The sequence below is a fragment of the Streptopelia decaocto genome (genome assembly GCF_964273445.1).
Source record: "Streptopelia decaocto genome assembly, chromosome: 2".
Taxonomy (NCBI): Eukaryota; Metazoa; Chordata; class Aves; order Columbiformes; family Columbidae; genus Streptopelia; species Streptopelia decaocto.
In genome coordinates, this window is record NC_138655.1 from 36867907 (window position 1) to 36895702 (window position 27796).

A 27796-nucleotide genomic window follows, 5' to 3' on the forward strand; every position below is an offset into this window, starting at 1 on the left:
TTTCCCCTCTGGGAAGGACAGCCCTGTCCTGCTTATCACTCACTTTCCCTCTGAGGTCTGCTAAAGAGCATTTCCATGGCTCCCTCACAGGAATGTTTCACATCCAGCAAAACTGCTGCATGGAGGAGTGTTCCCAGGACAGGGCGAAACGGAGCCAGTGTGTCTGGAAAGGGACTCGGGACAGTGTCTGGGAGGTGAAGCTGCAGATGAGGGCAGGGAGAAGAGCAACTAAACCAAAGGAGTATTATTAGAATGAAAGACCATGCCGAGCCTGGCAGTTCGAAGCCATGAGACACCACCTGTAGAGCTCTCTACTGGCCATAAATGTCTCCTTGCAGAGTGTGGGCATCAACTACTGGAAGTAGCCTAGAGGGAGATTCTGCCTTGATAAGAAATTATTCTCAGGTTACTCTTGATAAGCTTAAAGACCACTACAACACAGGCCGCAGAACTTCTCACATGCTTTTTCTCGCTGTGGCACTCAGTGGGAAGCACCAACAGGTCATGCTTGCGCGCTCTAGGAGTCTGTGCGGTAGCTCCGGTGGCTGTCTCCTATTAGCTGCGTCTTCTCCGTCGCATTAGTCGGCTGGAGCGCGATAGGAGTTTCTCCATCTAAATTGGGGAGGAAGACAAAAAATGTTATACTTTACGAATCCTTTACTTGCTACCAATGTCAGACTTCTTGTTAGCATCACGGTATTTCATCCGCTGTTGTGGCTGTGGTTAGCCTTGGCTTCACATGCAGCTATGTGTATACTGAAGAGGCAGCAATGCCCACACTGGCTCTACAAATGCTCTTACTCATTGTCCATGTGTAATGGCAGATTTTGAGGTGACTATTGCAGTTGCTATTTAATTGGACATTAGCTGTACCTGGTGCTTTGCAGAGATTGCAAGATAAAGGGACCTGCCTGTTCCAATTGCAAGTGCTTGTTTCTGCAAATGTCTGAATATAATGAGTGTTGTTGTGAGTCAGCAAGCACTAACCTTGACAGTGTTTGAGAGAATGGGCCAGAAATGAGTCTAGAAGAAGGCAAAGTTAAGAGCAAAGAGAGAAGGGAGTTGAAAGGAAAAAAATTCATGAGCAGTAATTTACTTGAGAGGCAAGAAATCATATGTATCCTGAAAGCCACCAGTGAAATAAAAGTGTTAAATTGCATTTTGAAGTTTTATGTAATATGTTTACAATAGGATTTTGAGAATTACTGTTTTAATGTGTTTGTTGTAGAGTGGAGGAAAGTGAAGTCCTTACAGAGTTCCCTGATGGCTGTTGTGTTCCCTCTGATAATCAACAAGGTTTGGCTGCCCTTCTCCTGGGCCTTTTTCCAACCCATCATTTTTTGGGGGAGAGGAGAGGACTCAAGACTCAGAGACTGACTTTTAAAGTTTCATCCCTCTCAGTGATGTGTTTTCATAGGAAAAATTTTTGACTATCTATATCTTGATATTAGCACAGCCTTCAGAGTAACCAAATGCAAATGATGCCTTTTTTTGCCAAATGACCGAATGTTCAGAAAAAAACCTCATCTGACATTTCCTCCTGTTTACATGACAGTTGATGGGATGAATCACTGGCAGAAGATGTAATGTACAGGAGTAACTTAACCCAGGGCAGGAATCTAACTGCGTGCCATACGGCTTCCCCTCAGTGGGGGTAGAACAACTTTGACTCTGTCAAGGTGAAAGGCAAGAATGATTAAATGCCAAGCAGCTTCTCTGTATGGGCAATTCCGTATTTAGACACAAGGTCAAAACCAGACATGTTTCGTAACTTCTAAAAGTCCATGAGTAATTAATACTTAGAGCTCAGCTCAGGCGCATATTTCTTTGGCAGTTCCAATCCATTTTTAAGTTGCTGTGTATGTTCTAGATTTCTGAGCAGCACTCCCTCCCACCCTCTGCTGCCTCCGAGTTGTTCATTTTATGGAAGATCTGCAGGGACTAGCAGTTCATTTTGCTGTGGTACCCTGATGTGCAACAAGAGAATGGGACCCACTGCAAACAGGTTGCGTTGTTTCCAGCTGATCTACAGACAGTACTGAGCTGACACCTTCCCCAAATATTTTGCTGCCCTCACCCTTCTAAGATTTTTTATATATATATATATATATAAAATCAGAGTAGGGACCCATGGTATAATACACTGTCCAAATATAGCCTGCTAATGGAGAGCTGCAGAATGGAGGTGCGGCAGAATTCACAGTTTAAACTGTTTTCCATAGATAGCTCTTGCTCACTGTTCGCCTACATGGGTATCATATGGAGTGCGGAGGAGACAATGAAGTGCTAAAAACTTTGTGCTTCTGAGTTGGAAAAGTATTTTGTTACTCAGGTTCTTTTTCACTTTTTTTTTTTCTTTCTTTTTCTTATTCTTTTCCTTTTTCCTTTTCTTTCTTTTTCTCTTTTTTCCTTTTTTTTTCTTCCAGATCTCATTTTCTGTAAAATGAACATTGATCTAGAAATGCCTTGCTGTGTTCCTATGATGATAACTGAACAGGAGAGGAGAACAAACCTGCCAAACCACTTGAGTGCATCATTACACCATAAAGTACCAAGGCAAGCCAAATTCCAGCAGCACCTCCTCAGGGACCACAAAAGTCAACAAAGGGTTCACTGTTGCCTTCAGTAGAAGCAAAATCTGGCAACCTGTACTGCATGTGTGAGTGAAAGCGATGAACCATTCACACGTCCATGCTGCAGACAAGCGAGTAATACGTCCCTCTGGCAGTGTATTTTCACAGGTACCCGGAACATCATGGCATGATACCACAGATCACCTTACTTTGAACTTTTTTAATGTCACGTTTAATCGGAAACACTAAAAAAATCTTATGTTTAAAATGTAACAATCCAAATATAAGATTTATTTTTCGGTCTTCCATTGTACATTAAGCCACAGTTCTTCTGTGGTACAAACCAATAGTCATGAGGAGAAATCACTGTAACCTAAGTACAGGCCAGGTCTTGCAAACACCTGAGTTCCTTTAGTTCTGGCGGTAATGCTACCCATGGAAGTACAAGCTGTAAAAAGAACCTCCCACAGCAAATATACAACTACCTGAGCACTGCAATCAGTCAAATATATTTGAATAAGACTTTCTTCTAGAGGAATAGGCCATTTCACTAGAATTGAAGACTTTGACATGATTGTGTTGATTTCAGTGACAACTCACTTTTCTTTTTCATTTTAAGGAATGTATCACTGAATTTTTTGCCTCACTTTTTTTTTTTTTTTTTCTTTCACTAACAAGTATGTTTTATGGTACGTTAATTTCAGGAATGACATCAATTGTGAAATACTTTGATTTTGTTGAGGAGAAATGTGGGGGACCCTGACAATTATTCCTGTTATGTCAACTCAAAAGTTGAAGTCTAAATCTCCACTCCTACAATATGCATGTTGCCTGTTCTGCACAGTACGGCCGTCTCTGAGCAGCTCCCACTGAGTGCAGCAACAAGTGGTGGAGACTTCGCTCTCAGAGTTTTTCAGCATCAGGAATGGTGATGGTTTATAGATGTTGCATTCCTCGGAAAAGCAACAAATGACTACAAAACCTTTGGATAAATTAAAGTACGGCCTTAGCTTGAGAATCTACTTATTGACCTCAGTAAAATTTTCTGGCTAGCGATAATATAGATACCAGGGACAGCAGGAAGCAAAAACAAATAATTACCATGTAGAATGCTCAGTCTGTGGGCAGAAGGCATGCAAAGGATTTGGATTCTAATAGGATTTCCTCTTCCGAAACAAAATCTGCTGCTGGAGCTACAGTTTGTTTCTGAATTACCGACAGGAGCATTTATATTATTTCCATAAAGTAAGCCATGGATATTCATTTCTGTGGCCCAACATTTGAAAATATCTGGTGGAGAAGACCAATCTATGTCATTCTTGGTCAGCTGCATCTTTTTGGCCAGAATCCCTAAGGTCTGGGGTGTAGGGAGGGAAGAAGTGTCATTTGAGCTGGTTATCATTCATTTTTCTGAACACAGTGCTTAATACTTTCAGCTGCAGAAGAGATGCTCACAGTATCCTCTGTCATGAAGATTTTATTTTTATTCCTGATATGTTGTTGTCTTTTAATCTAATTTTAAAATATAGAGAGTTCTGCTCTACTGAAGCAGGCTGGTTTTGATTGATAGGGAAGTTTAGCAAGACTAAAGAGAAGGGTAAGAAAGATAGAAATACCTAGTTTTCTCTGGGCCCTACCTATATACTTAATACTGTATTGAATATACTTAAACCACATAATTCCATGTTCAATTAATTTTTCAGACTGGTACTTTGTTGAACTTTAATTTTTTTTTTTTTTTTAATTGGTATCTCAGTGAGACTTGGTGGGAATAAAGGGATGGGAAGGTGGCCTAAAATTACTGAATACCAATAAATACCACCTTTGCTGGAAGAAGGGAGAATTTTTTTTTCTGCCACTGGGGAATTTTGTGCTGGATTTTGAGAGAGAGCAAAATACCTGCCAAATTACAAAAGTTCCATCTTCATATTTTAAACTTGGCTTTGGTGTCATATACCCAGAAATATCAAGACCCATTTTAGATTTGCACTGTCTGGGTGCCTAATGTTGTGGAGAATATTACATTTATTTCAATTAATGCATTGTGGTTATAAAGTTTTCACTAATAGCTTTTGTTGCTTTTGCAGAGACTGATCAAGTATGATCCATTTTTAAACTGACCGTATTTACCTTGATACGCCTCTAGGCAAAATCAATTTTAAAACACCACCACATGTTGGCATATCAGTTATATAAATAGCACTTGTTTCAACTACTACAAGTGTTTTGTTACATATTTATGGAAGGGTAAATTTGTGTGAAAGTTAGGGGGAAAAAGATTCTTCCTGCTAAGGGAACATGACATTTGCAATCTGGCAGTGCTAATTTAAGCATAATAAATGTAAGAATATAACAGTGTAAGACTTTCCATAACAATGGAAAAGAAAAAGAGTGAGCAGACTGCTTAGGTCCTTCCTCATTAAAAACGAACAAACAAACAAACAAAATCTGGATTGAAGCTTATATAAATTTCCAACTAAAAAGTGGCCTAGGTCCTACCCTAGGACAACTCTGCACCATTACAACAGGGCTCTTTGTCTGAAATATGTAACCCCACTGTTGGGAACTCTGAGTCGTTTCCTGAAGCCTTTTCTTGAATTGGTACAGTTGGCCCATCACAGTCAGTGATAAATTTTACATGAATAAAACCCAAATGGCAGCTTTTTCAGGCAGATTAGATGTGGCAAGCACCAGTCCAGGCAGAGCCTAATCTATAAATTCAGGATCTAGAATATGAAGTAACGTGAGCGTGGGTGCTAGAGGGTGAAAATCGTCTCTTAAGACGAGCTCTGAGACTTCCAATATTTAGGTGTCTCATAAGGGGTACAGGAGATATTTAATTGTTAGAGCCATAAATTTAGTTTTTCATTAACACATAACTTGGCAAGTTCATCGGGTCATAGTGTTAGCTGGAGCGAATTTGCACATCTTCCATCCATGTCTGGAAAGCAGCCTCAGCATTGTGAGCAGAACATCTGGCCTAAAGGCTCTAACGTTAGCTCTGAACAGCTTTGCCACACAGCCCCTAAAATACACACCTCTTTCCATGTCGTTCTTAATTTGCTCTTCCAAATCTTCTGGAGACACACAAAACTCCTGCTCTTCCCCTTCGGGTGCTTTGGGTTTGCACTTCCCGCAGCAGCAGTTGCAGCAGCAGCAGAGGCAGCAGCAGAGGTAGCAGCCTGTCAGCAGGCCACAGACTGCAAACAGTCCCTGGGTGAAACACAGTGGGCAGAAAACCCCATGAACAATCACCTTCCTGAGGCTTGCGGCCGTGTCTTACAGCTGAAGGCAGATTGTCAAAGGCACCTTGCTCCCCAAGCGTTCACAACGGGCACCCAAGGGGGTCCGTTCACTGGCCAGGTGCCCAAAAAGCACCAGATCTTCCAAAGTCCTCCTTACCCACCAGCTCCTACTTGCCACTCAGTACCATGTCCACAAAGAGGACACTGACCAACAGGCTTAACTTTTGAAAGTCTGTCTTCAGCTGATGGCCCTCAGAGGAAACTTACAGGCAGTATGCAAAATCCCACCCACCTTAAAATGACTCATTTCCATCTCAAAAATGACTCATTTGCCCAAGATCGTTTTCACAAACACTTATTTACTGGCAGGTTCTTGTCAATAACAAAGCCAAGAGAAAAAGAAGCAAAGACATAAATGCATCCCACGTAACTTCAGGCACTGAAATGAGGTATCCAAATTAGGACTGCAGCCCCCACGGACTCCCCACATACTCAATGGGAAGTTAAAAGCCCTTCCAGAAGGTGATTCAGCCCCAGAAGGATTTGGGTTGCCCATTGGGGTTGTCTCTCTCTCCTCTGCACAGCCTGTGCAGGAGCACACAGGTGATAACTCCTAATTTAGACTCCTCGGGCTGTGGTTTCTTGATCTGGGGACTCAGGCAGCAAGAAGTTCCCACCTGCATCACCCTCTGCTCACTCCTGTCCCCATGGAACAAAGCAGGGAGTCTTCAGCAGCACCTGGGCCCAAGACCAGAGACCTCAGCCAGAAAACTTTAATTTTTCGAGCTTTTTTTCCTCCTGACCAGGCCACTGCCTGGGTTCACAGCACAGCTCCGCAGTTGTTTGCTTTGGGGGCTGCATGCTGCATTGCATAGTGGTGTTAAGAGCAAAGGAGAGACAGTGATATTCCTGAAGTCAGTGCTGATACATGGAATGTGTATGTAAAGCCAGCCCAACTTTGTGGCCACTAGATATATATGCATTAGAGATCTAGCCAGACTTTAGCATTATGGTTACACAGTTTGTATTTTGCTCACTATTTGTTATATTCATAAGAAAACATGCTGCTGAAGAAGAAAGTAAGCACAAATGTCAGGATATTGTCAAACGCTGACAATGAAGCTATGCATATAACCCTCAGTTATGTATGCATGTCTCAGGCAATGTTAGCAGGGGCAGAATGGAGTATCTTTGAAGGTAGTAAGAATATTTACATGCCTGATATTAATATAGGCATATATCAAGAGTGAGTGAGGTGCTTTTAAATGAAAATGACTCTGACTTTTTGTTTTAACAGGTTTTACTTGCAATGGACACCCAAAACTGTTATAAATTCCGTAACCCCTAAAATAAGTTAAAACAATGAAAGCACAGAGAGGAAAAAATACTTTAATTCATTCATGATACCTTAACTGTTTCAAGATTTCTTGTGTTATATTATCATAGTTGGTAAATCAACAATCGGTTTATTGATATTATCAATAAACTGATTCCCTCTATCATGAAGACAGTTGATAGTATCAATAAACTGTCTTCATAATAGAGGGAGAGTTTTTGGTTTTTTGCTAAAACAGTTAAACAACCAACCACTGTGCCTGCCAGTGGAGAAGCAGTTAAAGTTCCCATTACCTATGTCAGTATGTTCCCAGTTTAATATGCCTGCTAAGAAGTCTGGCACTCCAAAAAAAAAGAAAGCATTTTGCACTTTGCATTTCTCCTTTCATTTGAATTTCCTTACTTCTAATGATACACCTCCTCACAATTGTCAGATTTTCTCTGTATGAGTGTGATAGGAAAGAGGATTTACCAGGAATGTTCGTAGTTGAAGAGGAAGATAACAAGCAAAAGCTGCGGTCCCTATCGTCTTCTATCAGAATAGAGGACATTAGGGGTTCAGACGTCATCTGCAGATGACATCTCAGGCTCAGACAGTGTTACAATGGCCAATACAGAAGTCCAAAACTGACCCAGCATTTGTGCTTGAGTTTAAAAGATGTGAGGAATAGTGAGCTCAGCTTGCAAAAAACACTTGGTGGCTTGTTTATGCTTTGGAGGTGGCAAGATTTTGGGCTGTGGGTGGGATAGAGAGACCACCTCAAATGAGTCTACATGCATATTTTGGATTTTTTTGCACAGAATTCTTAAATAACAGGAAACAGTGATTACTTTTGCTGAGATATTCAGTATATCTCATTTCACCTCCAGGACTGAACTCCCTTGAAACAATCCACACATACATCCTTTACCTGTGAGGGGCTTACTAGCTTCTCTCTGTACTCTCCACTGCTCTCCTTATGAGTCAAAGCCACAGTGGTTATTTCTGTTCCTGATTTTCAAACCACAGAGGATTTTATATTTCATAAAATATATTTATGCTGTTAAAAAAGTCAGTACTGCTGCTCTCTCAGCTCTGAGGCAACGCTTCCCACCATCTGAACACTGACAAAGAGGCTGAAGAAGAGGGTGGACAGCAAAGAAATGAGGGAATGATCCAGCAGGAGAAGACAATATCTGTGGCGAGGAGTCTAACCCGTATCACAGTCAGCTCCAGGCAGGTGCTGGCCGGCAGCCTCCCGCCTGCTTCTGAGGGTGCAGCTGCACCTCTGCAAGTGCCATTTGAGCACCAGTATTTTATTCATTAGTTCTGTTCACTGTTCTGCATTTGAGCAGATTCCATCTCATCCTGATTCAGCAGACAAATTACAGCTTCTCAGACCCACGGAAGTGCCCAAGTGACTTCCCAGTCTGGAAGAGGACTGTGGGGCAGTGAAGCACTGGCCTGATCTATGCTGAACACAGGAGTCCACGTTCCATGGTTCTTGGATCAAAGCTGTCACAGTGTGCTTACTTCACACAGTACAGATCATTTTCCTATGTATTCCAGCAAAGTCTTCACTTTGCTGTGCTTCTTTTGCTGGAAATTGTTGGGAACAGCATGGATTTTGCACATTTGCGTATCTGTCGGTTTGTTAAATTTCTGTAACATTTCAATATTTGCAGAAATGCTCAAATTTGGCATGTGCAAACACCAGAGGACACCAGTGATGTAAGAGAGCACATGAACACAACTCCTTCATAACTAGAACAGCCAATGATATGTTTTTCCTTGACCAATATGCCAGATTTTGATGCATCATTCTCTTTGTTCCATGCTCTCTTCCTCGACTCCACCCTTCTCACCTTTTCTTCCACTTCCTTTCTCTCACCCCCTCACCAGGGCACATATATGATGCCATAATCACAGAGAGTTACGTATTATTATTGCTTACTTATGCTATGTGCTATATATAGCAAAGAACACAGCTAAATTTGGACTGTAATAACTTATTAACTGGTTGTCACATAAGTGGGACTACTCGTTTTTGAACAATGAGTCATTTTTATTTAGTCAGTACTGAAAAGAAAGTCAAAATTAACCCGGAGCACTAGATTCAAATCTAATTAATGTCTGAAACTGTTACAAAACATGCACTCTATTTAACTGTTTGCCAAGTTAAGAAGAAAAAGAAAACACTCTATACTAGCACTGTTCTGAGCTAATACTATTAATACATTCTGCCACTGTTGATTTTCCAGATAATGTTGTTGTTTCATTAAGCTTTTAGTAGCAGCGTAGATTCAGATCCTACTACTCATTAAACCTGTATACAGATCATGTATTTCAGGGGGGTTCCCTGTGTATGCAGTTGTCTGTGTGCATTTTAACACTTGATTTCCAACAGAAAATAACAGCTTACCTTAGCCCACCAGCTTGAGAGCATGAAGTAGGTGTTAACATTTTCCTCACCAAACTGTTCTGCCACATAGAGCCCTAATGATCCATACTTGTCATATATGTTTCGCTTGGACAGATCAGTCAATGTTGCATGAGCATTGTTGATCTCTTTAAACTTTTCTGCAGCCTCTGGGTTGTCCGGATTCTTATCAGGATGATATTTCAGAGCCAGTTTTCTTAAACACACACACACAAAAAGAAAAAAAAGAAAAAAAATTATCTGCACATGTGTGCATGTATACAGACATTTACAAAACATCACAAAATATTTTAGTAGAGATCTAATCATTCTGAACGCCATGTTCAGCCTTCTTTTTTCAGGCTCTGGTGTTCACAGAGGACTTGGTGGAAGGAAAACAAGACAAAGTGACTGAACACGAAAGTTTTGGTGAAAAAGGTATTCCTATTCCACTGAGCATGAACTTTGTGTATTGACACCAGGTCAGATACCATGTTAAAGTAGACAGTGATACATGCTGAAAGCACAGATTGCAGCATAATAATAAATCACACGCATTTGTTGCATACTGATTGCCAACTGATTTGCATCATTTAGCAGGCTTCAACAAAGATAAAGATTTTTTAAAGATTGTTTGAAAACATGATCACATTGCTTATCCCATCAACATTATATTCTTTATAGCCAAGGAAATTCCTTATTTGATTATCTATCAATAGTAGCCATATTAAAATTTTGTAAACAGTGTCTGCATTTGCAGAAACCCAGACAGTGATGATGGAAAACTCAGTGAGGAGTTGCAATAGAAAGCAAGTGTCACTCTGCAGCTCAAGGTGGAAAAGTATTGTGAGTTAGCCCATTCCAAGTGCCTGTCTTTGGGCCTAATTCCTCACTGATGCACTTCTGAGACAGTCCTTAAAGTAGTGGAAGCTGATTGCCTGCTGTTTTGAGGTTGTTTATGCTAGTGGAAAGCCTTTGCTAGGATAGGGCTCAGTACTGCCCTTTTCCCCTGACCCCAGCACCACGGCACCTGAGGACACGTACAACTTGAGAGGAACAGCGTGTGACTCACGGACAGCACTGGGGAACCACAGCCTGGAAAAGAGAAGATTTGCTTCCAACCATTTTGAAGCACGAGCAGTGTGAGTTCACATGTACTTGCAAAACAAGCATAGACACAAGCGTATCTTTTTGAAAATCTCCACTCCCGTTGAAGAACTGGCAATAAGATTTTTTCAGGACGTTTATTTAATGACTAGTGCTGACCTCTAGTGGCATCAAAAGTGATTTGGTGACGTTTTAAAGTCTGGGCTCTTCACTTCAGTCAAGCTATGTTGCATTTTGTAAATATTCTCTCCAAGTGTTTCAGGAGCTAGCCATGACTGCTACGCCAAAAAAAATATTATTTGTGATGTGAAGGCAGTGTGCCCACACTTCTAACAACTTTGTCCTCAGAGTAGGGTCTTGCTTGACTTCCCACTTAAGTCCCAGTGAAGGTTATTTTCCCAGTGAAACGTAACCGCTTTGCTCCTGATGACGGTTTATGCCTTGGAGATGTCCTGACAATACCAAGACTGATATGAGTCTGGGAACAGCCTCTGTCAATGATCTCTTCAGTTCTGTACATTGAACCCAATTCATCTTCTCATAGATAATAACTTCTTAAACATGTCTCAAATAGCATGAAGGGGTTCACTTCTACTCATATTTAATATACTGTGCCTTTGGTACCTTAAACATAATAAAAGATGAAATAGGAGAACTGGAAAAACAAGCTACGTCTTGCATGACTAATGACATTATGTGCCATCCAAGTATTTTAGTAGCTTAGGCAATCTATCTCTTTTCTTAGCTAAAAACAAACCCCAGCAATTAGGGAGGTGTTACTTTCAAAACCCTTGTGTGGTTGCAGCCATTGGACAATCAATTGTCTGCCTTTCTTTTCCCACAAACCCAAAGACATCTTCTGCCCTCTCCATATCCCCCAAAATCTCATAACAAAAAAAAAAAAATGTCTTTGCTGGAAATAGCACATTGACAAAACAACTCAATGCACACAAAGATGACATATAATACCTGGAGATGATTTAGTAATGGGGAAGAGATTTATATACTGATAGGTCAATTAATATGAGTGAGACAAAGGACCTCATGAGGTCCAAGCCCAGAAATGATAAAAGTGAGGACAACAACTATGTGGCATAAGATGAAGTATCAGCTATATAGAAGCTTCTCTGTGTGTCCTTGTAAAAGTTATATTCCTAGTAATATGATAACTGTGGTTCATTATGATTACAGAAAAATAAACCAAAAACCAGTGAGTGAAGAGGAGTTTGTTGGTCACTTCCCACACAAAATACATGGATTTATGTTCATTCAGATATTTCTCATTATGAGTGGCTTTCACTTTCACCACCTTGAGAGCAAGAATCACTGAAGCCCCTCACAGCAGCAAGCAATATGGGAAACATTTGGGAGAGAAAAGTGTCAACAGGCAGACAAAGAGCCATGCCACAAGGTGGATGGGGCACTAATGGAAATTAAGTCAGAAAAATACGCTCAGCACCTCTGACAGCAGGAGGCTTAGGATGAGAGGTGAGATCAACCTGGACTGCTGCAGGGGTGGGTCTGATGAGGGAACACATAGGTGTAGGGAGCAACATTTTGGAGAAGGGAAAGTAAGTTCTATAAGGTGAGATATATCTGTGCAACAGAGTATCAAAGGGTGTACAGTGCTGCCCCATGATTCCTTCGATAGCTCAGCTGGTAGAGCGGAGGACTGTAGGCTCCCTTGCACGGCCATCCTTAGGTCGCTGGTTCAACTCCGGCTCGAAGGACTGCCCTTTTGCCTGGGGACACACCTGCCCGCACCTCTGCCTTTTGGCCCTGCCCGGCTGGCTCCATTCAAGGGCTGCACAGCCTCCAGCTCTTCACATATGCTGGGGACCGTGACCAGCCAAGGCAGTTTTGGGTGAAGCCTGGGCAGGGGATGGTGTTCCTGAGCCCTGGGGTTTGGGAGGAGTCACCTCCATAGGGAAAGCGAGTGGGTGTGTGGGGCTGTGAGAAGGAGGTGGGTGGGAGGCCCAGGCTTTGGGTGCAGGGCAGCCTGGGTCAGGACTGGGTGCCTGGGAGGGGAGAGGACCTGAGGCAGAGGCCATGGGCTGGGGAATTAGCTCAAGTGGTAGAGCACTCGCTTAGCATGTGAGAGGCAGCGGGATCGATGCCCGCATTCTCCAGTGCTTTTCATTCCCTCTGCCTGGACACAATGTCCTTTGCCACAGGCCATGTTTCTCGGGGGCCATGGGAGCTTGTGCTGCACCCAGACAGCAAAGAGTAGGAGAATATCCAGGGCTGTACCAAGTGGAGCACAGATAGATTAACAGGGACCATATCTTCCCCCTCTTTCCTGGATTGATATCAAATGTCATCTTCAGTAATGTGTCCAGTTCTGAGCCCCCCCCCCCCCAAAGGAAAGACATCTATGAAATGGAGCAACCTCATGGGTGGACCACCAAGAAGCTCAGGGAATGGAGGGATTTCTATATGAGGATGGGCTGAGGACGCTGAGAGTGTTCAGCTGGAAGAAAGAAAGGATCAGAGGGTTTAGGCAACCTTCCAGCTCATAGAAGTAGGTTACAGAGTAGAGGAAAGGCTGTCCATTTCGGGTGCTTGACCACAGGGCAATAGACAGCCCAGTGAAATTGGCTCAAGAAAAGAGTGAGCAGGATATAAAAGGGTGAGCTCTTTTTGGGCCTGAGGACATAAAGCTGTATAAGAGGAGGTCCAAGGAGCCAGTGGAGGTTTTATGATTGTTGGTCTGCAGGATTTGGTTTCCTAAAGGATTGAACAAGATGGTGTGATGTTGGAGCTGAGGCTGTTGGATGCAGGACATTGGAGTAGAGGCATCATCCTGTGATGTGTATGGAGAAGCATTGCGTGAGTGTGTGATGGGCGAGATGCTGGGCGGAGCCCCATGATTCCTTCGATAGCTCAGCTGGTAGAGCGGAGGACTGTAGGCTCCCTTGCACGGCCATCCTTAGGTCGCTGGTTCAACTCCGGCTCGAAGGACTGCCCTTTTGCCTGGGGACACACCTGCCCGCACCTCTGCCTTTTGGCCCTGCCCGGCTGGCTCCATTCAAGGGCTGCACAGCCTCCAGCTCTTCACATATGCTGGGGACCGTGACCAGCCAAGGCAGTTTTGGGTGAAGCCTGGGCAGGGGATGGTGCTCCTGAGCCCTGGGGTTTGGGAGGGGTCACCTCCATCAGGAAAGTGAGTGGGTGGAGATGGGTGAGAGGGGGTATGAGAAGGAGTCAATGGGAGGCCCAGGGTCTGGGTGCAGGGCAGCCTGGGTCAGGAGTGGGTGCCTGGGAGGGGAGAGGACCTGAGGCAGAGGCCATGGGCTGGGGAATTAGCTCAAGTGGTAGAGCGCTCGCTTAGCATGTGAGAGGCAGCGGGATCGATGCCCGCATTCTCCAATGCTTTTCATTCCCCTTCCCTGGACACAATGTCCTTTGCCACAGGTCATGTCTTCTGGGGGCTGCAGGAGATCATTCTGCATCTGGACAGCAGAGAGTGGCAAAAAATCCAGAAATGTACAGGAGAAGTACAGACAGTTTAACAGAGGATCTTATTTTCACTGTCTTTGCTGTACTGGCATCAAATGTCATCTTGAGTAATGTGTCCAATTTTGAGCACTGTCATAGAGGAAAGATATAAGTGAAACAGAACCACTTCAGTTGGGGGCCACCAAGAAGCTTAGAGAATGCAGGGATTGCCATGTGGGTGTGGGCTGAGGACAGTGGGAATGTTAAGCCAGGAGAAAGAGAGGATCAGAAGGCTCACACATGACCTTCCAGCTTGTAGGAGTAGGTTATGGCTTAAAGGAAAGGCTGTAAATTTGGTACTTGAGCAAAGGGTGAAAGACCACCCAGTGAAATTGGTTGAACAAAAATGTCAGCAGGATGCTGCTCGCCAATGTAGGGAGGAAATTTGTGTGGCCTAAGCTCTATCAGAATTACAGCTGGACAGTACTTTGAAGGACAATAAAAAGGGTTTTTTAAAATATGTTAATGGCAAAAGACAAACTAGAAATAACATTGGCCCATAATTTGGTGAGCATGGTCACCTTATAAATAGGGACATAGACAAAGCCAAGATGTTTGGTTTTTTTGCTTTGGTCTTCAACACCGAAGATGTACTCGGGTGCTCCCATAGCCCTGGGCTAGAGAACCATGGCTGCGAGAACAATAAACTCCCAATCTATCCGGAACTGGTACGGGATTTGCTACTCCAGCTACATCCCTACAAGTCGATGGGGCCAGATGGGATTCATCCGAGGGTACTTAAAGAGCTGGCTGATGTCATAGCGAGACCTCTTTCTGTGATTTTTCAATGCTCTTGGGAATCTGGAGAGGTATCAGATGACTGAAAGCTGGCAAACATTGTCCCAATCTACAAAAACAGCAACATGGATGGCCCCAGCAACTACAGGCCTGTCAGCCTCACTTCTGTTCCTGGCAAAATCATGGAGAAGTTTGTCCACAGAGTTATCAAAAAACATCTGAATGACACCACAATCATTGGTCCCAGGCAGCACAGGTTCGTGAGAGGAAAGTCTTGCTTAACAAACCTGATTTCATTCTACAACAAGGTTACTCACGTAGCTGACCAAGGGAAGCCTGTTAATGTGATCTTTTTGGATTTCAGTAAAGCCTTTGATACTGCCTCTCACAGTGTCCTCCTGGACAAGATGTCCAGCATACAGCTGGATAAACACACAATGCAGTGGGTGGGCAACTGGCTGACAGGCCGAGCTCAAAGAGTTCTAGTAAACGGGGTTATGTTGGGCTGGTGACCAGTCACTAGTGGGGTTCCACAGGGATCCATCTTAGGGCCAGCTATCTTCAATATCTTCATAAATGACTTAGACTCAGGACTTGAGGGATTGCTTAGTAAGTTTGCTGATGACACAAAATTGGGGGGAACTGTTGTCCGTCTTGAGGGCAGAGAGGACCTGCAGAAAGACCTGAACAAATTGGAGAACTGGGCAATCACCAACCACATGAAGTTCAACAGGGGTTAGTGCCAGATTTTGGACAAGGGACATGGCAACCCTGGCTGTACGTACAGCCTGGGGGACGAGATACTAGAGAGCAGCTCTGCGGAGAGGGATCTGGGGGTTCTGGTCAACAGCAAGATGAGCATGAGCCAGCAGTGTGCCCTGGCAGCCAAGAGGGCAACCGTGTCCTGGGGTGCATCAAGCACAGCATTGCCAGCCGGGCAAGGGAGGTGATTGTCCTGCTCTGCTCTGCACTGGTGTGGCCTCACCTGGAGCACTGAGTGCAGTTCTGGGAGCCGCGGGATAAAAAAGATATAAAGCTACTTGAGAGTGTCCGGAAGAGGGCTACAAAGTTGGTGAAGGGTTTGGAGGGGAAGCCATATGAGGAGCAGTTAAAATCATTTGGATTGTTCAGCCTGGAGAAGAGGAGACTAAAGGGAGACCTCATTGTAGTCTACAGCTTCCTCACAAGGGGAAGAGGGGCAGGCACTGATCTCTTCTCTCTGGCAACAAATGACAGAACTTGAGGGAATGTCAGAAAGATGAGCCAGGGGAGGTTTAAGTTGGACATTAGGAAAAGGTTCTTCCCCCAGACGGTGGTGGAGCACTGGGACAGGCTCCCCAGGGAGATGTCATGGCCCCAAGCCTGACGGTGTTCAAAAAGAGACTGGACAATGCCCTCAGACACATGGTGTGAACTTTGGTGTTGTCATATGCAGGGACAGGAGTTGGACTCGATGATCCTTGTGGGTCCTTTCCAACTCAGGACATTCTATGATTCTACGATATGCACAAGCACTTTCTGGGCCTGAGAAAGCTCTAGCTGTAGAAGACGAGATCCAATGAGCCTGTGGAGTTTTTATGATTGTTGGTCTGCATGATTCAGTGGGGCAAAGACTTGAACAAGGTGGTGTGATGTAGGACCTGAGGTTGTTGGAAGCAAGATGTTGGACTAGAGGTGTCATGCTGTGCTGTGTATGGAGAAGCAGTGGATGAGTGTGTGATGGGTGAGCTGCTGGGCAGAGCCCCATGATTCCTTTGATAGCTCAGCTGGTAGAGCGGAGGACTGTAGGCTCCCTTGCACGGCCATCCTTAGGTCGCTGGTTCAACTCCGGCTCGAAGGACTGCCCTTTTGCCTGGGGACACACCTGCCTGCATCTCTGCCTTTTGGCCCTGCCTGACTGGCTCCATTCAAGGGCTGCACAGCCTCCAGCTCTTGCCTGTGCTGGGGACCATGACCAGCCAAGGCAGTTTTGGGTGAAGCCTGGGCAGGGGATGGTGCTCCTGAGCCCTGGGGTTTGGGGAAAACGAGTGGGTGGAGATGAGTGAGAAGGTGGATGCAGATGGGAGGCCCAGGCTTTAGGTGCAGGGCAGCCTGGGTCAGGGCTGGGTGCCTGGGAGGGGAGAGGACCTGAGGCAGAGGCCATGGGCTGGGGAATTAGCTCAAGTGGTAGAGCGCTCGCTTAGCATGTGAGAGGCAGCGGGATCGATGCCTGCATTCTCCAATGCTTTTCATTCCCCTTCCTATGACATGGGACACTTTACCAAAGTCTCTGTGTCCTCTGGGAGTTGTGGGGAGATCACTGTGTGCCCAGACTTTACAGAGAAGGATGACTTGCAGGGCTCTGTCTAGAGCAGGAGGGTCAGTTAAACAGAAAAATTTATTTTCTCCATCTTTGCTCACAAATGGTAAATGTGATCCCAATACTGTGTCCGGCTTTGAGCTGGCCAGTCCAGGGAAGTCCAGGGAAGTCCTGGCCAGTCCAGGGAAGATATCAATGAAATGAAGCAACTTCAGTGGAGGGCCAGAGAAAAGCAAAGGGGATGGAGGGATTACTATTTGAGGATGGGATGAGTGCGCTGGGAATGTTCAGCCAGGAGAAAGAGAGGATCAGAAGGCTTATGCATGACCTTCCAGCTTGTAGGAGTAGGTTATGGAGCAGAGGAAAGGCTGTCAATTTGGCGCTTGACCTGAGGGTAAAAGACAGTCCCACAATCCTGGATCAAGATTCGCTTTTGGTGGGATATGGGTTTGATTTTTTGGGGTCTGAGGAGGGTCCAGATGTAGATTGTTGGTCTGTATGATTCTGTGTGCTGAAGGGTTGAGCAAGGTCATGTGATGTTGAAGCGAAGGTTGTTGGAAGCAGGATGCTGGATTAGAGGCATCATGCTGTGCTCTGCATGGAGAAGCATTGCATGAGTACGTGATGGGTGAGCTGCTGGGCAGAGCTCCATGATTCCTTCGATAGCTCAGCTGGTAGAGCGGAGGACTGTAGGCTCCCTTGCACGGCCATCCTTAGGTCGCTGGTTCAACTCCGGCTCGAAGGACTGCCCTTTTGCCTGGGGACACACCTGCCTGCACCTCTGCCTTTTGGCCCTGCCCGACTGGCTCCATTCAAAGGCTGCACAGCCTCCAGCTCTTGCCTGTGCTTGGGACCATGACCAGCCAAGGCAGTTTTGGGTGAAGCCTGGGCAGGGGATGGTGCTCCTGAGCCCTGGGGTTTGGGAGGAGTCATCTCCATCAGGAAAGAGAATAGGGGTGTGAGATGGAAGCGGACACGAGGCCCAGGCTTCGGGTGTAGGGCAGCCTGTGTTGGGCTGGGTGCCTGGGAGGGGAGAGGACCTGAGGCAGAGGCCATGGGCTGGGGAATTAGCTCAAGTGGTAGAGCGCTCGCTTAGCATGTGAGAGGCAGTGGGATCGATGCCCGCATTCTCCAATGCTTTTCATTCCCCTTCCCTGGACACAGGGCACTTTGCGGGGAGGGCGCTCTGTCCTCTGGGAGCTGTGGGGAGATTATGGTGTTCCGGGCTTTACAGAGGAGAGTGACTTCCAAAGCTCTATCAAAGGTGGCATGGGGACTATAACATAGGTATTAATTTTCTCCATCTTTGCTCAAAAGATGGTAAATATAATCTCAAATTCTGCGTTTAGCTTTGAGCTGGCCTGTACAGGGAAGACATTAATGAAATGGATCAACTTCAATGGAGGGTCACCAAGAAACAAAGGGAATTGAGTGAATTCTTTGTGAGGATGAGCTGAGGACTCTGAGGATGTTCAGCTGGGAGAAAGAGAGGACTAGAATTCCTATGCATGACCTTCCAGCTCATTGGAGTAGGATACAGAGTAGATGGAAGTCTGTACATTTGTCTGGTGCTTGACTAGAGGGCAAAAGACAGCCCAGTGAAATTGGCTCAGGAAAAGTGTCAGCAGGATATGGGTGAGCTCTTCTTGGGCCTAGGGGAGACTGCAGCTGTAGATAAGGAGGTCCAAGGAGCTAGTGGAGTTTTTCTGGTTGTTAGTCTGCATGTGTGGCAGTTGCACTTCCCCCTGAGATGTGGAGCCTTCAATGGGGCTGTTGACAGCTCTTTAGTACCCTTTGTTTCCCACTGTGCCTGTTCCCCTACACGCACCTAGGGTGGTACCAAGGTGCTGACAGTCACATCCTCCCCTACCCCAGGACAGGGTGACTTCACCTCCACGAGCTGGTGGGGCAGGAGGGATGGGACCCTTGGTCAATTGACAGGGTCGTTAACAAAGGTGGTGCCCGGAGCAGGTGCAAAACTTGTGGACTATGTTGTAATACCTACAACCAGATCTGACCGAGGTATAAAACGGGGCCCTCACCAAAGACTCCCTTTGCAGTGGTCTTCTCAGAACAGTGGGTATGTGAACTGGAGCCCTCTCCTTAGACTGGGATGCTGTCTAAGGAGACTTCCCAGGATTGAGAGCACCTCACCGTCTCGTTTGGGTGAGTGATAATTTACTGGATGTATTCTTGAATGAATCCTTGTCTAACCCAGGCAAGTGATTATTTCTTGTGGGTACCATGGAGTGAAAGGCCTCTGGTTTTGTTTCTTGTGAGTATATGCATGCACGCTGTGGATCCTCATTATTCTTACGTTGTCGTACCCCAATAATCTCCTCAACTGATATCTGAACCTGTATTTTATGTCATTAGAGTGCTGGCTAATTGTATAAACCCTGTTTCTAGTTGCTTTATTGCCTACACTTTTCTGGCTAGAAGAAAGTTCGTTTTGGAACTTGTTGTCCTCCTAAAATTGACTTTTGGGGTGCCTCCGTGACAGCAAGATTCGGTGGGCTAAGGTGTTGACCAAGGTGCTGTGATGTTGGAGTGAAGGCTGTGGGAAGCAGGATGTTGCAGCAGAGGCATCATGCTGTGCTGTGCAGGGAAAAGTGCAGGATGAATGTGTGATGGGTGAGATGCTGGGCAGAGCCTCATGATTCCTTCGATAGCTCAGCTGGTAGAGCGGAGGACTGTAGGCTCCCTTGCACGGCTATCCTTAGGTCGCTGGTTCAACTCCGGCTCGAAGGACTGCCCTTTTGCCTGGGGACACACCTGCCTGCATCTCTGCCTTTTGGCCCTGCCCGGCTGGCTCCATTCAAAGGCTGCACAGCCTCCAGCTCTTGCCTGTGCTTGGGACCATGACCAGCCAAGGCAGTTTTGGGTGAAGCCTGGGCAGGGGATGGTGCTCCTGAGCCCTGGGGTTTGGGGAAAACGAGTGGGTGGAGATGAGTGAGAAGGTGGATGCAGATGGGAGGCCCAGGCTTTGGATGCAGGGCAGCCTGGGTCAGGACTGGGTGCCTGGGAGGGGAGAGGACCTGAGGCAGAGGCCATGGGCTGGGGAATTAGCTCAAGTGGTAGAGCGCTCGCTTAGCATGTGAGAGGCAGCGGGATCGATGCCCGCATTCTCCAATGCTTTTCATTCCCCTTCCCATGACATGGGACACTTTGCCAAAGTCTCTGTGTCCTCTGGGAGTTGTGGGGAGATCACTGTGTGCCCAGGTTTAAAGAGAAGGCCAAATTACAGGGCTCTATCTAGAGCAGGAAGGTCAGTTAAACAGAGAAATTGATTTTCTCCATCCTTGCTCACAAACAGTAAATGTCACCTCGAATACTGCATTCAGCTTTGAGCTGGACAGTCCAGGGAAGGTGTCAATGAAATGAAGCAACTTCAGTGGAGGGCCACTGAGAAGCAAAGGGGATGGAGGTATTTCCATGTGAGGATGGGAATGTTCAGCCAGGAGGAAGAGAGGATCAGAAGGCTTGTGAATGACCTTCCAGCTTGTAAGAGTAAGTTATGGAGTAGAGGAAAGGCTGTCAATTTGATGCTTGAGCAGAGGGAAAAGACAGCCCTGTGAACTTGGATCAAGATAAAGTTTTGGCAGGATATGGGTAAGCTCTTTTGGGGCCTGAAGAGAGTCCAGCTGTACAAGAGGAGCTCTAAGGAGCTAGTCGAATTTTTCTGTTTGTTGGTCTGCAGGACTTGTTTTCCTAAAAGATTGGACAAGGTGGTGTGATGTTGGAGCTGAGGCTGTTAGAAGGAAGATATTGGAGTAGAGGCATCATACTGTACTGTGCATGGAGAAGCATTGCATGAGTGTGTGATGGGTAAGGTGCTCGGCAGAGCCTCATGATTCCTTTGATAGCTCAGCTGGTAGAGCGGAGGACTGTAGGCTCCCTTGCACGGCCATCCTTAGGTCGCTGGTTCAACTCCGGCTCGAAGGACTGCCCTTTTGCCTGGGGACACACCTGCCCGCACCTCTGCCTTTTGGCCCTGCCCGACTGGCTCCATTCAAGGGCTGCACAGCCTCCAGCTCTTGCCTGTGCTGGGGACCATGACCAGCCAAGGCAGTTTTGGGTGAAGCCTGGGCAGGGGATGGTGCTCCTGAGCCCTGGGGTTTGGGGAAAACGAGTGGGTGGAGATGAGTGAGAAGGTGGATGCAGATGGGAGGCCCAGGCTTTGGGTGCAGGGCAGCCTGGGTCAGGACTGGGTGCCTGGGAGGGGAGAGGACCTGAGGCAGAGGCCATGGGCTGGGGAATTAGCTCAAGTGGTAGAGCGCTCGCTTAGCATGTGAGAGGCAGTGGGATCGATGCCCGCATTCTCCAGTGCTTTTCATTCACCTTGCTTGGACACAATGTCCTTTGCCAGGGTTCCAAGTTCATCATTGCTCCAGCAAGGGAGAATATTCAGGGCTATATCAGGTATTGGCATAACCATAGATAAGCCTTCATCCCTCTTTATTTGGCAGTCATTAAAAGGCATTCAGTGAACTCCACTCATTTTCTAAACCAATTTGAAGTCATTAATGTGTACTCTCACAGAGGTGTTGATGTAATTCTTTTTTTCTAAGTAGGCTTATCAAACTGGAGCTTCTCAAACTCTAAAGAAAATGTAAGAAGTGTGGTATATCTCTGCATTTTCTTCATTGTCAGAGTGGAAAGCAGAACACAAAGTTCAGTTTATGTTATTATGCCAAAATGTTTCTAAAGATTATTTTTGTAGGGTATTGAACATAAACAGATCTTCTTTGAATTCGGCTGATTAGAAGCCTGTTGGCTTTAGTCCTTGATAAATTAGACTGTGCCAAGCTCGAAATAAAAGCACAGAGAGGTACCTCTGTCATGTTTATTAAAAAGTAAATTTTGCCCTCGGCTGTGGTAGTATGATTAATACTGACTTAATTAATAATGGCAGAGAACTCAGAATCAGGTATTGCTGCTTTTATACCTTGTACTAAAGAATACCAGTTCAGCAGCAGATTTTTGGATTAGCATAAATTAAAAGATAATTAAAAGAAATCTATGAGACTGACTCATCATTTTACCTTGCAAATATTTACAGCTACTCCATTAAAAGTGAATCCCTCTGACAGTTCCACTTTAGTCAGAAGCAGCCTTTTTTTTGCTATAATTACTAATAAAGATGGATAAAGCACCACTGTCAGTTTTACCATAGATCACTGTGTAAATCATCCTTCTTCATGTTCAGCATTAAATATACTTAATTCTAGTCTACATTCTTCCATGACAACTCACTCTTTTGGGGATTAAATAAAGCCTCCTTTTCATAATTTTAAATGTAAAAGCAACAGGAAAACATGAGGTTTGATATAGAAGATGGTTTCTGCAGCCAAGCTATACTACAGGGACACAGAAGGTGCAAGTCATGAGTGAATTTGATACTGTAGTAAGTTTATCCCCCAGTGGTATTATTATGCAAGTCAACAGAATCAGGAGATGTCAATAGTTTTCCTTCTATTGTGTGAAGAGTTTGAACCTTCACTACTTCTCCCACCTCCCTTGAATATACGCCTTTAGGAACAGAAAGCAGGAGAGATACAACTTGTTCAAAAACACAGAGGACAGAGTCTCAACAAAGTTCAGACTAAACAATGATGCAAGTAGATTTATTTCATAACTTCTTTTTTAGTTCAAATATATTCTTGCCTTTGAGAGGAATAGCAAGCTGGGTTAAAGTTTGACTGGTAATACATTGCAACCAGCAACACCCAAAATGATGCTGTAATAAAAGCCTTACTATATTTATTAAAGCTGCAAGTGCATGCCTGACTTATTTCAATGTCAAGAACATCTATTTCACTCATGACATTTAAATTTCTTTCTTTTTTAATAGCAGCAGAACAGACTTAAGAGTAAAATGACCCATAAAATCTTCTAGTCTTAGTTCTGGGTCTTGTTACACTTCAATAATAAAATACTTTTCACCAGTTTGATAACTTCTATTTGAGCAAAACTTATTTTAAAATCCTCTCTTCATTTTCAATAGAGAACCTACAGTTTCCTGTGCCAGTGTGTTTTGATGGTTGGTTGTGCTCACTGTGAAAAACAGGTACCTCTTCTTCAGCTCAAACTGCTTTTAGATTCCAAGCACTGCTTTTGGTTGTGCCTGCCTTCATAAAGTGAAGAACCCTATCACACCTACCATTTTTTCTCCTTCAAAGATATTGCACATTGTAAGAAAATAATCTATTTGGTTTCTTCTTTATCTCAAGATAAACTGATTGAATGCCTTTTGTCTCTTACTCTAGTTCTTGAATCGTTATTATAGAACTTTTCTGCATTGGTTTTACTCTTCAACATACCTCAGGAAAACATGTTAACACAAGAACTGGGTGCAGTATCCAAAGGCCACGCTTCGCAAGCACAGTCTGCGTTATTTTATCTTAACAGTCTGACCTCTCATTTAGCTACATTAAAACATTTTAGAGGAAGCATACAGATTGCCTGTGGGATGAAATTAATAGATTTATTTTGTATCACCTCTGTTTCTTTTCAGGCTCACAGTGAAAAAAAGTAACAATGAGTGTCCACAGTGCAGGTAACTCAAAAGGTTTTACCATCGAAATATTGTTAGACACACAGGCATTTTGTAGGCATGTTGCAAAGCACATTTTACATACCTGTAGGACTTCTTAATCTCATCATGTGTTGCTCCCTTCTCTAGGGCCAGGATTTCATATAATGCTTCTCCTGAAGTTGACAAAGCACGTTGCCTTTGTTCAGCCATGTTAGCACTGCATTTCCAAAGCTGTTAATGTAGAACAGAATTTAAAATAGCAGGACTGAAAGTATATATGAAAAATATCTCTTATTGTTCATTTTAATAGATTTTAATCAGGTAGTAAAAGGTTAAAAATACATTAAATCGAAACTAGAATACAATCTTCTCTAAATGATCCTCCATCCCTTAAGACATTTTAAAATTACTTGAGAAAAATGGAAATACAAAAAATAAAGAACATAAGTTCTTGCCTTAGATATCACTGTTTATATTAAAGGTTTGATGCTGCTCTCACTGAAATTAATGGCTAAATTTCCTACAGCATTAGTGCCTGCACATAGTATTTCCACTTGGTTCTATTTCTGTTTGTTTACACTATCTTTCCTAAGTCTTAGAAGAATAATTCCACTATTTGTTAAGGCTATCATCTTCTTGAAGTGGGGAATAACCTAATGCAACATAGCAGTGAATTTTTGCTTTCTCAACATAAGGGCACAGATTCAGCCTAACCAATTTTAGGTGCCTAAGTTGAGTGATTAATTCTGAAGCTTAGGCTCCTTATACTGTCAACAGACAGAGATACCTACTCAAGCACTTTTTCCCTATTATCTCTACAGTGTGCTCAGGATGTCTGCATTCCCAACACATGTGCAGGTAGGATGAATCTGGACGTAGGCAACAAGACTAGATATTAAGAATTGACCTCAGTATTATAAAAGTAACCTTTTATTGCAAACTTACGCATGGGAAATACTGATGTCATTCTGGGTCCTATCTTATTTGAGATACAAGACTTTGGGTTGAATTCATGAGCTTGTGATAAATTTAACAAGGTGCCCTTACAATATAGTGCAAATAAAGGCTAAGCACAGGCTAACAGATTTAATCCACTTCAGATCTTTTATTCCTTCTTTCATCATAGAGGCAAAGCAGACAAACAAGTGACTCTCCACTGAGTGGCTTTGGTACCTCCTTACAGTTCATAGTTCATTCTTCTGGATTTGAAGAACCAAACATGACATGAAGAAACTCATACAAATCATAATTTAAACCACCAGGTATAGATACCTATCATTCATAACAGAAAGCTGCAGATCTTTGATGGCAGACTTGCCACAATAAAACTCTCACCACAACTTCTTTATTTCTTTGTATGTTGTACCCTTCTCCAAACGTTGAGAGGTGATCACAGAAAAAGCCTAAAAGTGAGTTGGAATCTCAGCCATAAGAAACATTTCTGAGAATGTGTTTTTTTAAGTAAGATGACCCACTCTGCTAATTCACTCTTCTGGTTGCTGAGCTAGAAACACTATCTGGCCATTATTCATATATTATTCACTAGGCCACACACATTTTGGTTCAGAACTGGCCATGTAACACTTTTGAGCTCTTTAGCTTTGTTCAATACTGAACAGAAAATCAAATACCATGTAAGTACACACAGAAATATAATAACTGAGTGATTCTGCCACATAAAAAATACCTAAATTTATTCATATTTTCTTTTTCTAATAAGCTAACACACAATTTAGGGTCTTATGATCTGCTGAAAAAAAATTCCTTTCTGCTTTTAAGCATTGTACGCAAGCCATCAACTAAATGGACAGAACTTTCATTTTTAAATTAACAATTAAGAATGAAATTATATACAAGCCTATAGATATTGCTTTGCCACCTGCAGTAGTTACAACCCTACTTGTTAATAATGGCATGTGCAGAGCATATTTAAGATAATCCTGGGATCTATCCTGACCACACTGGAATCATGCAAGGAACATCAAGCCTGTTAACACACAAGATAATGGTGAGCAACCATGTGAAGTCAAAGATATACACTATTATTTTAAAATTCTGTCACATAAAGCTGATTAGCTACATGGCAACCCTGAAAAGTTATGACAGATTTTATTATGAAGAACTAAAAGTTGTTTAATTTGTACTTTCTCATAAAATAGTTTTAATCACCCAGTCAGCTATGGAAATTTAAACTCGCTAGCCTGTTCAGGCTTTAGGCGATTGATCAACTTGAAGGTCTAGCTACTCCAAGTTATTTCTTGCTTATTTAAAACACTCCTATAAAATACTAAAAATATGGGTTGACACTTTTGTAGGAAAAGTTACGCTCTCTTTATTAAGGACAATATAACAGTTCCAATTTTCATACTACATCTATTCCTCATGGCTGAAATTACATTAGAATCCTCTTTTCAAGCTATGTATTTTGTTCCAGCAGAACAAAGAAAATATTGTTTTCTTCCTTGAATGACAATAAAATATACTAAAAGACAATCCAAATTCTGGTAACAATTGCACATCTCCTAAGATGACAGGACCCTGGTTGACTTCAACCTTTTCTGCACAAATTTTATGCTGCCCAGCATTAACTGTCTTATACAGGAGCTGTAATAATATGCCTTTTTCTACCATACCCATCATTCATTTGGATTTGTGCTGAAAAATAAGGCAAGGTGATTCAAATAACCTACCTGCTTCAAAAAGTGATGGAACACAGTCTGGCATGTGTAAACTCACAACATTATAAGTTCGATATCTTGATGTCTTTATGCCAATATAATCCAAAAGAAAAGAAGCAGGTGCCACGAGAAGCCCTGTTCCATGGAGAGCGGCTGCTGTTTTTCATCCTTCACAATCAAGGTTAAACAGGTCACTGGAGTCTGATTACTCTTTTTGTTTGTTTGTCCAGTATCCAATTGGTTATCTCTCAGGAAGACCTATGAACGAACAAATAAAACATTTATGAACCTAAAGGCTGATATATCCGAGAGTTAATGACACCAAAAAAATATAGGACATCCATGTAGTTAGTTGCTCTTCTGTGCTTTACTTTTGATAGGATCTTGAGTTTGTCTTTTTTCCCATGCAAATGTATTTAATTTGTTTAAAGGTGCAACAGTCTTGCTCAAAACTTCACTTCTTTGAGACCAGCCATGGCTTAGGTTCACTATATAGTCTCTTCCAGAACCTGATTAACTGAAGAAGTCCTCCTGAGTTCTTGTAAATTTTTATATCAAAACAGAAGATGTAAAGTGTTTTCTCCTACTCCGATGGAGCTTCTCCTCTAACCTATATCATGATACAGTCTGGAGAACCATTCCTTTCCATTTGGAATAGAGAAAACTGTAAATACTAGAGACTTAAAAAAAAACCCAATTGCTCTTAGTATTTCATCCTTTGAACTCAATAAGTTTGTTTCCCAGATCACCCAATTCCAAATGATCTGGTTTTGTGAAGGGTTGACCTTGGTCAGCTGCCAGACCCCCATCATCCGCTCTCTCACTCCCTTTCCACAACAGAAGAGGAGGAGAAAATAAGATGAAAAGCCAACGGATCAAGACAAATATCGGGAGATCACTTACCAGTTACCATCATGGGCAAAACAAACTCAACTTGGTGAAAATTATTTTAATTTGTTACCAATTAAAAAAGATTTTTATGGTGAGAAACAAAGACAAAAATTAAAACAATGCCTTCCCCTCACCAGCCTGTTTCCAGGCTCAACTTTACTCCTTCATTCCCAGCTCCTCAACACTCCCAGCAGACAGGGAACATGGGTTGTGGTGAGTTCATAACAGCTCCTCTCTGCCGCTCCTTTCTCCTTACACTTTTCTCCTGCTCCAGCATGGGTCCTTCCCAGAGGCTACTGTCCTTCATGAGCTGCTCCAGTGTGAGTTCTCCATTGGCCATGTTTCCTCATCAGGAGAACCTGCTCCTGCGTGGGCTCCTTTCCATGGATCACAGTTCCTTCAGGAACTATATCCATGTTCTCTGGCATGGGGTGGAGGGGCTGTGGTGTGGATATCTGCTCTGGTGTGGTCCTCTCCATGGTCTGCAGAAAAATA

General features: G+C 43.7%; 1 protein-coding gene across 1 annotated transcript; it reads right to left on the reverse strand.

Moving 5' to 3' along the window:
* Nucleotides 1–517: 517 nt before the first annotated feature.
* On the reverse strand, nucleotides 518–26540 carry DNAJC5B (DnaJ heat shock protein family (Hsp40) member C5 beta; the record flags this gene model as incomplete). Its single annotated transcript, XM_082044859.1, has 5 exons — nucleotides 26423–26540; nucleotides 23836–23963; nucleotides 9556–9769; nucleotides 5612–5786; nucleotides 518–612 (listed from the first exon to the last, which is right to left on the reverse strand). The coding sequence occupies exons 2-5, from the start codon at nucleotides 23940–23942 to the stop codon at nucleotides 518–520; spliced, it is 591 nt and encodes a 196-aa protein (XP_081900985.1). The 5' UTR covers nucleotides 23943–23963; nucleotides 26423–26540.
* Between the last annotated feature and the right edge of the window lie 1256 nt (nucleotides 26541–27796).